General features: G+C 43.3%; 1 protein-coding gene across 1 annotated transcript in view; it reads left to right on the top strand.

The window, feature by feature from the left end:
- fastk (Fas-activated serine/threonine kinase) overlaps window positions 1–6,029 on the top strand; it is a 27,812-nt gene extending 21,783 nt beyond the window's left edge. The window contains exons 9-11 of the mRNA XM_028594403.1: window positions 931–1,588; window positions 4,240–4,354; window positions 5,032–6,029. Coding sequence (XP_028450204.1) covers window positions 931–1,588; window positions 4,240–4,354; window positions 5,032–5,118 — 860 coding nt within the window. The 3' untranslated portion in view covers window positions 5,119–6,029. The remainder of the gene's footprint in view (window positions 1–930; window positions 1,589–4,239; window positions 4,355–5,031) is intronic.
- Window positions 6,030–12,500: the final 6,471 nt, after the last annotated feature.

Consider the following 12,500-nt stretch of genomic DNA (forward strand, 5'->3'; position numbering starts at 1 on the left):
TAGTACCTGTCTGTCTGTATATCATCACGTGATTATTACCTGTCTGTCTGTATATCATCACGTGATTATTACCTGTCTGTCTGTATGTCATCACGTGATTATTACCTGTCTGTCTGTATATCATCACGTGATTATTACCTGTCTGTCTGTATATCATCACGTGATTATTACCTGTCTGTCTGTATATCATGTGATTAGTACCTGTCTGTCTGTATATCATCACGTGATTATTACCTGTCTGTCTGTATATCATCACGTGATTATTACCTGTCTGTCTGTATATCATCACGTGATTATTGCCTGTCTGTCTGTATGTCATCACGTGATTATTACCTGTCTGTCTGTATATCATCACGTGATTATTACCTGTCTGTCTGTTTATCATCACGTGATTATTACCTGTCTGTCTGTTTATCATCACGTGATTATTACCTGTCTATATGTCATGTGATTAGTACTTGTCTGTATGTCATGTGATGATTACCTGTCTGTCTGTATGTCATGTGATGATTACATGTCTGTATGTATGTCATGTGATTAGTACCTGTCTGTCTGTATATCATCATGTGATTAGTACCTGTCTGTATGTCATGTGATTAGTACCTGTCTGTATGTCATGTGATTAGTACCTGTCTGTCTGTATGTCATGTGATTAGTACCTGTCTGTCTGTATATCATCATGTGATTAGTACCTGTCTGTATGTCATGTGATTAGTACCTCTCTGTATGTCATGTGATGATTACCTGTCTGTCTGTATGTCATGTGATGATTACCTGTCTGTCTGTATGTCATGTGATTAGTACCTGTCTGTATGTCATGTGATGATTACCTGTCTGTCTGTATGTCATGTGATTAGTACCTGTCTGTATGTCATGTGATGATTACCTGTCTGTCTGTATGTCATGTGATGACTACCTGTCTGTCTGCAGACTTTGTGTTGCTGATGGACAGCTCTGGGCGTGTCCTGCCCGTCAGGACGACAGGCGCCCCGCCCCCCTCCTCCTCTCTTTCCTGCGTCGCCGTGGCGACCAACAAGCCAGCTGACGCCGCCGTTGCCGCGGTGACATCAGAGTTCCAGAAGTTTTCTCCGTTCGCGGCGCCGGAGGAGGTCTTGGAGCCATCATCGTCGGTGGGGGGGGGTCAGGCGGGTGTTGCCATGGGGACGCCTCGGTCCTTCCTGCCCCACGGCGTGCGCGGCGGCCTGCCGCGGCACGGCGGCGCTAACGGCGGCCCGTACGGCGCCTACTACCCCCCCGCGGCGGAGTTCTGCTCCGGTCTGGCCAAGGAGCACTCTGTGGAGAGCCAGGACAGCTCCACGCTGAGCAGCCCCCCCTCTGACGGCCTCCAGGGGCCCCCGGGGCCCAACGCCACCGCGGCGCCGGACGCCATCTTCCAGTTCTCCATCAGGAAGATCCTGGAGGACGAGGGGGGGCCGCCTGGGGGCGCGGGGGTGGACTACTACGAAGGTATGGCTTATTCTGAGGGGCCCGGGGCCAACCGAGGGGCCCCGTCACCACAGCTGCACCCCCCCGACAGAGCAGACGCCCCCGACAACCCTCCAACGGAGCCGAGAGCCGGCATCAGGAGGTCAGTACACCTGGGAGGGGTCACATGTTATCTTAGTACGCCTGGGAGGGGTCACATGTTATCTTAGTACGCCTGGGAGGGGTCACATGTTATCTTAGTACACCTGGGAGGGGTCACATGTTATCTTAGTATGCCTGGGAGGGGTCACATGTTATCTTAGTACACCTCAGAGGGGTCACATGTTATCTTAGTACGCCTGGGAGGGGTCACATGTTATCTTAGTACACCTGGGAGGGGTCACATGTTATCTTAGTACACCTGGGAGGGGTCACATGTTATCTTAGTACACCTGGGAGGGGTCACATGTTATCTTAGTATGCCTGGGAGGGGTCACATGTTATCTTAGTACACTTGGGAGGGGTCACATGTTATCTTAGTACGCCTCAGAGGGGTCACATGTTATCTTAGTACACCTGGGAGGGGTCACATGTTATCTTAGTACGCCTCAGAGGGGTCACATGTTATCTTAGTACACCTGGGAGGGGTCACATGTTATCTTAGTATGCCTGGGAGGGGTCACATGTTATCTTAGTACACCTGGGAGGGGTCACATGTTATCTTAGTACGCCTCAGAGGGGTCACATGTTATCTTAGTATGCCTGGGAGGGGTCACATGTTATCTTAGTATGCCTGGGAGGGGTCACATGTTATCTTAGTACACTTGGGAGGGGTCACATGTTATCTTAGTACGCCTCAGAGGGGTCACATGTTATCTTAGTACACCTGGGAGGGGTCACATGTTATCTTAGTACACCTGGGAGGGGTCACATGTTATCTTAGTACACCTGGGAGGGGTCACATGTTATCTTAGTACACCTGGGAGGGGTCACATGTTATCTTAGTATGCCTGGGAGGGGTCACATGTTATCTTAGTACACTTGGGAGGGGTCACATGTTATCTTAGTACGCCTCAGAGGGGTCACATGTTATCTTAGTACACCTGGGAGGGGTCACATGTTATCTTAGTACGCCTCAGAGGGGTCACATGTTATCTTAGTACACCTGGGAGGGGTCACATGTTATCTTAGTACACCTGGGAGGGGTCACATGTTATCTTAGTATGCCTGGGAGGGGTCACATGTTATCTTAGTACACCTGGGAGGGGTCACATGTTATCTTAGTACGCCTCAGAGGGGTCACATGTTATCTTAGTATGCCTGGGAGGGGTCACATGTTATCTTAGTATGCCTGGGAGGGGTCACATGTTATCTTAGTACACTTGGGAGGGGTCACATGTTATCTTAGTACGCCTCAGAGGGGTCACATGTTATCTTAGTACACCTGGGAGGGGTCACATGTTATCTTAGTACGCCTCAGAGGGGTCACATGTTATCTTAGTACACCTGGGAGGGGTCACATGTTATCTTAGTACGCCTCAGAGGGGTCACATGTTATCTTAGTACACCTGGGAGGGGTCACATGTTATCTTAGTACACCTGGGAGGGGTCACATGTTATCTTAGTACACCTGGGAGGGGTCACATGTTATCTTAGTATGCCTGGGAGGGGTCACATGTTATCTTAGTACACCTGGGAGGGGTCACATGTTATCTTAGTACGCCTCAGAGGGGTCACATGTTATCTTAGTATGCCTGGGAGGGGTCACATGTTATCTTAGTATGCCTGGGAGGGGTCACATGTTATCTTAGTACACCTGGGAGGGGTCACATGTTATCTTAGTACACCTCAGAGGGGTCACATGTTATCTTAGTACGCCTGGGAGGGGTCACATGTTATCCTAGTACGCTTCAGAAGGGTCACGTTATCTTAGTACGCCTGGGAGGGGTCACATGTTATCTTAGTACGCCTGGGAGGGGTCACGTTATCCTAGTACGCTTCAGAGGGGTCACATGTTATCTTAGTATTATCTTAGTTATCTTAGCCTGGGAGGGGTCACATGTTATCTTAGTACACCTGGGAGGGGTCACATGTTATCTTAGTACACCTGGGAGGGGTCACATGTTATCTTAGTACACCTGGGAGGGGTCACATGTTATCTTAGTACACCTGGGAGGGGTCACATGTTATCTTAGTACACCTGGGAGTGGTCACATGTTATCTTAGTACACCTGGGAGGGGTCACATGTTATCTTAGTACACCTGGGAGGGGTCACATGTTATCTTAGTACACCTGGGAGGAGTCACATGTTATCTTAGTACACCTGGGAGTGGTCACATGTTATCTTAGTACGCCTCAGAGGGGTCACATGTTATCTTAGTACACCTCAGAGGGGTCACATGTTATCTTAGTACACCTCAGAGGGGTCACATGTTATCTTAGTACACCTGGGAGGGGTCACATGTTATCCTAGTACACCTCACAGGGGTCACATGTTATCCTAGTACACCTCAGAGGGGTCACATGTTATCCTAGTACGCTTCAGAAGGGTCACATGTTATCTTAGAACACCTGGGAGGGGTCACATGTTATCTTAGTACACCTAATAATAATAATGTATAATAAGTACTCCACCAAGTGGTCAAACACCAAACTGCATAGCTATATAAACTGAGTGGAGAGTGTTTGACTTGGTGTGTGTGTGTGTGTGTGTGTATATATATATATATATATATATATATATATATATATATATATATATATATATATATATATATATATATATATATGTGTGTGTGTGTGTGTCTCTGCAGGCTCATCATGTCTGTCAACGATAAGTGGCATTACTGCCACAACTCTGAGGTTCTGGTCGGCTCTCGGGCCATGAGGGACCGCCACCTGAGGCTGCTGGGATACATCATCCTGCAGGTCACACACACACACACACACACACATATATAGACACACACACACATATATAGACACACACACACACACATATATATAGACACACACGCATACACATACACACACACACGCATACACACACACACACACACACACACACACACACACATATAGACACACACACACAGACACACACACACCTAGACACACAGACACACACACACACATAGACACACACACAGACACAGACACACACACACACATAGACACACACACACACATATATAGACACACACACACGTAGACACACAGAGATACACACAGACATATAAATACAGACACACACACACACACACACACAGACAGACATATAAACAGACACACACACACACAGACATATAAACACAGACACACACACGCAGACACACACACACACACGCAGACACACACGCACGCAGACACACACACACACAGTGTGTGTGCTAAGCTAGGCTAACAGTTTGCCCCTGCCTCCAGTGTTTGTGCTAAGCTAGGCTAACAGTTTGCCCCTGCCTCCAGTGTTTGTGCTAAGCTAGGCTAACAGTTTGCCCCTGCCTCCAGTGTTTGTGCTAAGCTAGGCTAACAGTTTGCCCCTGCCTCCAGTGTTTGTGCTAAGCTAGGCTCTGTTAACCCGTGTTGTGTTTCTTGTCCCCTCTCAGCTGCCGTACCACGAGCTGGAGAAGCTGAACGGCATCGAGGAGGTGAAGCAGTACCTGCACAAGAAGCTGCTGGACGTCCCGCTATGACGCTCTCTGTGTGTGTGTGTGTGTGTGTGTGTGTGTGTGTGTGTGTGTGTGTGTGTGTGTGTGTGTGTGTGTGTGTGTGTGTGTGTGTGTGTGTGAGAAAGAGAGTCACCCCACAGATTTCAGCTGCAACCAACGATCATTTTATCCAATAATCTGCTCTAAATTGGGTCCTTTTTTAATCAGTGAGTCTTTAAGGCTCTCATCGTCTGCTCAGCTGATAGGAAACTGAACTGTCGGAAAGACAAAAAATAAAACTTCATTAACATTTTATAAACCAGTGAACGGATAAATAAATTAGAGTTGCTGCAGCTGCTCATTAATGTGCAGGTGGACTCCGACTCCCATGAGGCTTTGCAGCTTTTTAAAGGACCATCCTGCTGCTTTCTGACCATTTTCCAAAACCATCAGCAACCAACCAAACTCTGTTCATTTTTCAGTGTATTTAAAGAAAAGGAGTTCGATTTATCCATCTGATTATTCCGTTTCATGTTGTTTTCTCTGTTCATGATGGCTGATGCCAGGTGTGTCATTCTGCTGGAAAATATGACTTTTTTAAAATTATTTTAATTCAAATCTAGTTTTGTTTTTGCCCCAAAACAGTAACATTTTGTGTGTAGTTCCATCGTCGTCATCCTTGTTCAACATGTGTGTAATTATTGATTTTTGTTGTTCAGGAACTTTAAATCAGGAGCTCTGTTGTCCAAAACTCAAACAATTAGTTAATATAGGTGTTGCATCATGTAAAAGGCTAATTTGGGTATTTTTCAACAATGCATTGGTGTCCAAGTGACTGATATAAACAGAAATCTTTGGTCCAGTATTTAGCGAGACCGTTGAACCAGACCCCATGTAAATAATCAGGACTTTTAGCGTGTATAGAGCCAGCATATCTCCACCAGACTCCATGTAAATAATCAGGACTTTTAGCGTGTATAGAGCCAGCATATCTCCACCAGACTCCATGTAAATAATCAGGACTTTTAGCGTGTATAGAGCCAGCATATCTCCACCAGACTCCATGTAAATAATCAGGTCTTTTAGCGTGTATAGAGCCAGCATATCTCCACCAGACTCCATGTAAATAATCAGGACTTTTAGCGTGTATAGAGCCAGCATATTTCCACATGTAAATGGGTGAATTAAGGGTTTATTTCTACCAAACCAGAGTGGTGATTGTTGGAACAGTGGAAAGATGAACCAAGACGGCTTTTGGTAGTTTTATTTAGTTTCTGTCCACTTTGAATGAAGTGTGTTTTACGATGATAAAAGTCCTGATTATTTACATGGAGTCTGGTGGAGATATGCTGGCTCTATACACGCTAAAAGTCCTGATTATTTACATGGAGTCTGGTGGAGATATGCTGGCTCTATACACGCTAAAAGTCCTGATTATTTACATGGAGTCTGGTGGAGTTTGGTGATGGTGATTTTGGGGCTGTTTCATGTTAAACTAAAAGGATCTTACTCTTTAACTAAAAGGTCTATCTCTGTAGGGATCCATCCCATAATGTTGTCAGACACTTAGAATAATAATCTGAGTCTGTCAGCAGCAACAACAGAACTTTTAGTGGACTCTAACTGATTGGTTAGTTTTGGAACATGGTCAGCAGACTGGTCCTTTAACGAGATCTGATTGGTCGCTGTGTGGATGAACAAACATATCTGTTTTTTGGGGATGGGAGGGGGGGTGTTGCCCCTTTTTATATAATGTTTGGTAACCATGGTAACGATGCATGTGTGGGACTGTTTTTTTGGGGCGTCACTGTTTTATAAAATCTGACGATGAAGCAGGTGAGAGCAGGGGCTGATGGGTAATGTAGTTCAGAGTGTTAGTGCACACACACACACACACTGTGGGGGAGGAGGAGGTGTTACCATGGTAACGTGGTGAGCGTGCCAAAGGCGACTTAATATCGGGGGTCAAAGGTCAGATTATTTATTTGTGTACCGGAGAGATGGATGTTTGAGGGGGAAGAAGCTTGTTTATATTCTATAAATCTATTAATTCAAATGTCTATAAAAGATGAAAGTCACCTCGTCTCCGTGTCGTCTTTCATTCAGCGCGTGGTCACGGTCGTCACGGCGACAAACAGCCCTGTGGTCACGGCGACAACCAGCCCCGTGTTCACTTCCAAATAATATGGGACACGAGCAGAAAACTACAATAACCCAAGAACACGCTCAAACAAAAGTTTCCCAGAGATTGTTTCTGAAACCTCGTTATTGACAGCTGGGAGTGACTCCTGATTGGTCGGTGGGTATGTGGGCGGGACTTCGATCCTGCAGCAAAATATTTCAACTTTTTTTTTTTTTTTTTTTACTTTAAAGGTGCAGTAGGTAAGTCTTATAAAACTACCTTTCCATCATATCAGCTGAAACTGACCCTATGTTCCAGTAGAACTACATGAAGGAAGTCATGTAACTGTTCAGATGCACCAATCAGGGCCAGGGGGAGGTGTCTAACTGTTCAGATGCACCAATCAGGGCCAGGGGAGGTGTCTAACTGTTCAGATGCACCAATCAGGGCCAGGGGGAGGTGTCTAACTGTTCAGATGCACCAATCAGGGCCAGGGGAGGTGTCTAACTGTTCAGATGGACCAATCAGGGCCAGGGGGGAGGTATCTGAACTGTTCAGATGGACCAATCAGGGCCAGGGGAGGTGTCTAACTGTTCAGATGGACCAATCAGGGCCAGGGGGGAGGTATCTGAACTGTTCAGATGGACCAATCAGGGCCAGGGGAGGTGTCTAACTGTTCAGATGGACCAATCAGGGCAAGGGGAGGGGCTTAGGAAACCGTTTTGGGCTTTAGCGGAAAGGGGGGGCTTTGTTTGCTTTTTTTAAGCCTTCCCCCAAAGTTTATTTCCTAAACCCAACCTTTATTGTTTTCCTAAGCGTGTTTTAGTCGTTATTTTCCGTGTTTTTGTTATTTTGTTACTAAATCCTTTCCCTGTCTTCTCTTCCTAAACCCAACCTTTTTTTTTTTTTTTTTTTACACGCGTGTGACGTATGTTTACAGCAGCTGTATACAACGTGTACGTACACGAGGAGAGCTGAAAATGCGTCCAGATTACACGCCACGTGGCTTTAGAAAGGGGCGTCTATGTTTTACGCAAAGTCATGATGTCATGCTGCAAAGGGCCAAATAACGTGTCGACAGACTTAAGGCTCTTATGTACTAAACGCAGCACATCTGACGCTTGCAAATGTCACATCATGGGATCGCCATGACTACCAGCTGTGGTGGTGGAGACACCAGCTCAGCTAACATTAGTAATTACTGATCACTACCATGCTAGTTAACATTAGTAATTACTGATCACTAACATGCTAGTTAACATTAGTAATTACTGATCACTAACATGCTAGTTAACATTAGTAATTACTGATCACTAACATGCTAGTTAACATTAGTAATTACTGATCACTAACATGCTAGTTAACATTAGTAATTACTGATCACTAACATGCTAGTTAACATTAGTAATTACTGATCACTAACATGCTAGTTAACATTAGTAATTACTGATCACTAACATGTTAGTTAACATTAGTAATTACTGATCACTAACATGCTAGTTAACATTGGTAATTACTGATCACTAACATGATAGTTAACATTGGTAATTACTGATCACTAACATGTTAGTTAACATTAGTAATTACTGATCACTAACATGCTAGTTAACATTGGTAATTACTGATCACTAACATGTTAGTTAACATTAGTAATTACTGATCACTAACATGCTAGTTAACATTAATAATTACTGATCACTAACATGCTAGTTAACATTAGTAATTACTGATCACTAACATGCTAGTTAACATTAGTAATTACTGATCACTAACATGATAGTTAACATTAGTAATTACTGATCACTAACATGCTAGTTAACATTAGTAATTATTGATCACTAACATGCTAGTTAACATTAGTAATTACTGATCACTAACATGCTAGTTAACATTAGTAATTACTGATCACTAACATGCTAGTTAACATTAGTCATTATTGATCACTAACATGCTAGTTAACATTAGTAATTACTGATCACTAACATGATAGTTAACATTAGTAATTACTGATCACTAACATGCTAGTTAACATTAGTAATTACTGATCACTAACATGATAGTTAACATTAGTAATTACTGATCACTAACATGCTAGTTAACATTAGTAATTAAACCTAAACAGATAATGGAAGTCCAAACTGCCTGTGAGCTTCTCCTGTACTATACGGTAATTCCTCTACTGTGTGACAGTAAGTCTCGTGGTTATGACCCAATCGTTAGCCTATTGTTATAAAAGCGTCTGCTACGGAGCCATAACGTGAGCTACAAGCTAATGGAGCCTTTTATACATTGTCGTGTTTCTTTAGAAATAAACAACGGAGAAATAGAGTCTTTAAACGCTTCAGATGTAAAGTTATTCTCTGTCAAAGTGACGTCAGAATGAATGGGAGTCAATGGGATGCTAACGGGAGGTGATGGTTGGTAGCATCAGAATGGATGGGAGTCAATGGGATGCTAACGGGAGGTGATGGTTGGTAGCATCAGAATGAATGGGAGTCAATGGGATGCTAACGGGAGGTGATGGTTGGTAGCATCAGAATGGATGGGAGTCAATGGGATGCTAACGGGAGGTGATGGCTTGGTAGCATCAGAATGGATGGGAGTCAATGGGATGCTAACGGGAGGTGATGGTTGGTAGCATCAGAATGGATGGGAGTCAATGGGATGCTAACGGGAGGTGATGGCTTGGTAGCATCAGAATGAATGGGAGTCAATGGGATGCTAACGGGAGGTGATGGTTGGTAGCATCAGAATGGATGGGAGTCAATGGGATGCTAACGGGAGGTGATGGTTGGTAGCATCAGAATGGATGGGAGTCAATGGGATGCTAACGGGAGGTGATGGTTGGTAGCATCAGAATGGATGGGAGTCAATGGGATGCTAACGGAGGTGATGGTTGGTAGCATCAGAATGGATGGGAGTCAATGGGATGCTAACGGGAGGTGATGGCTGGTAGCATCAGAATGGATGGGAGTCAATGGGATGCTAACGGGAGGTGATGGTTGGTAGCATCAGAATGAATGGGAGTCAATGGGATGCTAACGGGAGGTGATGGTTGGTAGCATCAGAATGGATGGGAGTCAATGGGATGCTAACGGGAGGTGATGGTTGGTAGCATCAGAATGAATGGGAGTCACTGGGATGCTAACGGGAGGTGATGGTTGGTAGCATCAGAATGGATGGGAGTCAATGGGATGCTAACGGGAGGTGATGGTTGGTAGCATCAGAATGAATGGGAGTCAATGGGATGCTAACGGGAGGTGATGGTTGGTAGCATCAGAATGAATGGGAGTCAATGGGATGCTAACGGGAGGTGATGGTTGGTAGCATCAGAATGAATGGGAGTCAATGGGATGCTAACGGGAGGTGATGGTTGGTAGCATCAAGATGGCGCCATAGGAGGTTCCAGTTCTGAAGAGAAGCTGACCATCTTGGATAGGACCTGAACATGTAAGCATGGACTCCTGGCCAATAGTAGAGTGTGAATGCTATTGAAAGGCGGGTCTTGGCGTGGCCATAGTGGGAAAAGAAAAGAAAACATTGCGAACTGGCAGCAGCATTGCCGTCAAAGCTACGATCTGATTGGATGAGCTACTTGGTGAGATCGAGCCTAAAGTCTCGGAAAAAGATCCAAATAAAGTTCAGAAGAAAGCAGCAGAAAAACAGTGAATTAACTCATAAGTGTCTTTGTATGTGTGTAAGTAAAGTAACTAGTAAGTAAAGTAACTAGTAACTAAAGCTGTAACAGATGAATGTAGCAGAGTAACTAAAGTAACTAGTAACTAAAGTAACTAGTAACTAAAGCTGTAACAGATGAATGTAGCGGAGTAACTAAAGTAACTAGTAACTAAAGCTATAACAGATGAATGTAGCAGAGTAACTAAAGTAACTAGTAACTAAAGCTGTAACAGATGAATGTAGCAGAGTAACTAAAGTAACTAGTAACTAAAGCTGTAACAGATGAATGTAGCAGAGTAACTAAAGTAACTAGTAACTAAAGCTGGAACAGATGAATGTAGCAGAGTAACTAAAGTAACTAGTAACTAAAGTAACTAGTAACTAAAGCTGTAACAGATGAATGTAGCAGAGTAACTAAAGTAACTAGTAACTAAAGTAACTAGTAACTAAAGCTGTAACATGAATGTAGTGGAGTAACTAAAGTAACTAGTAACTAAAGCTGGAACAGATGAATATAGCAGAGTAACTAAAGTAACTAGTAACTAAAGTAACTAGTAACTAAAGCTGGAACAGATGAATGTAGAGGAGTAACTAAAGTAACTAGTAACTAAAGCTGTAACAGATGAATGTAGCGGAGTAACTAAAGTAACTAGTAACTAAAGCTGGAACAGATGAATGTAGTGGAGTAACTAAAGTAACTAGTAACTAAAGCTGGAACAGATGAATGTAGCAGAGTAACTAAAGTAACTAGTAACTAAAGCTGTAACAGATGAATGTAGCGGAGTAACTAAAGTAACTAGTAACTAAAGTAACTAGTAACTAAAGCTGTAACAGATGAATGTAGCGGAGTAACTAAAGTAACTAGTAACTAAAGCTGGAACAGATGAATGTAGCAGAGTAACTAAAGTAACTAGTAACTAAAGTAACTAAAGCTGGAACAGATCAATGTAGCAGAGTAACTAAAGTAACTAGTAACTAAAGTAACTAGTAACTAAAGCTGTAACATGAATGTAGTAGAGTAACTAAAGTAACTAGTAACTAAAGCTGGAACAGATGAATGTAGCAGAGTAACTAGTAACTAAAGTAACTAGTAACTAAAGCTGGAACAGATGAATGTAGCGGAGTAACTAAAGTAACTAGTAACTAAAGTAACTAGTAACTAAAGCTGTAACAGATGAATGTAGAGGAGTAACTAAAGTAACTAGTAACTAAAGCTGGAACAGATGAATGTAGCAGAGTAACTAAAGTAACTAGTAACTAAAGCTGGAACAGATGAATGTAGTGGAGTAACTAAAGTAACTAGTAACTAAAGCTGGAACAGATGAATGTAGTGGAGTAACTAAAGTAACTAGTAACTAAAGCTGTAACAGAGGAATGTAGTGGAGTAACTAAAGTAACTAGTAACTAAAGCTGTAACAGATGAATGTAGCGGAGTAACTAAAGTAACTAGTAACTAAAGCTGTAACAGATGAATGTAGCGGAGTAACTAAAGTAACTAGTAACTAAAGCTGGAACAGATGAATGTAGCGGAGTAACTAAAGTAACTAAAGTAACTAAAGTAACTAAAGCTGTAACAGATGAATGTAGTGGAGTAACTATAGTAACTAGTAACTAAAGTACTAGAGTA

This window comes from Perca flavescens, chromosome 12, assembly GCF_004354835.1.
Source record: "Perca flavescens isolate YP-PL-M2 chromosome 12, PFLA_1.0, whole genome shotgun sequence".
In the NCBI taxonomy this organism is placed as follows: domain Eukaryota; kingdom Metazoa; phylum Chordata; class Actinopteri; order Perciformes; family Percidae; genus Perca; species Perca flavescens.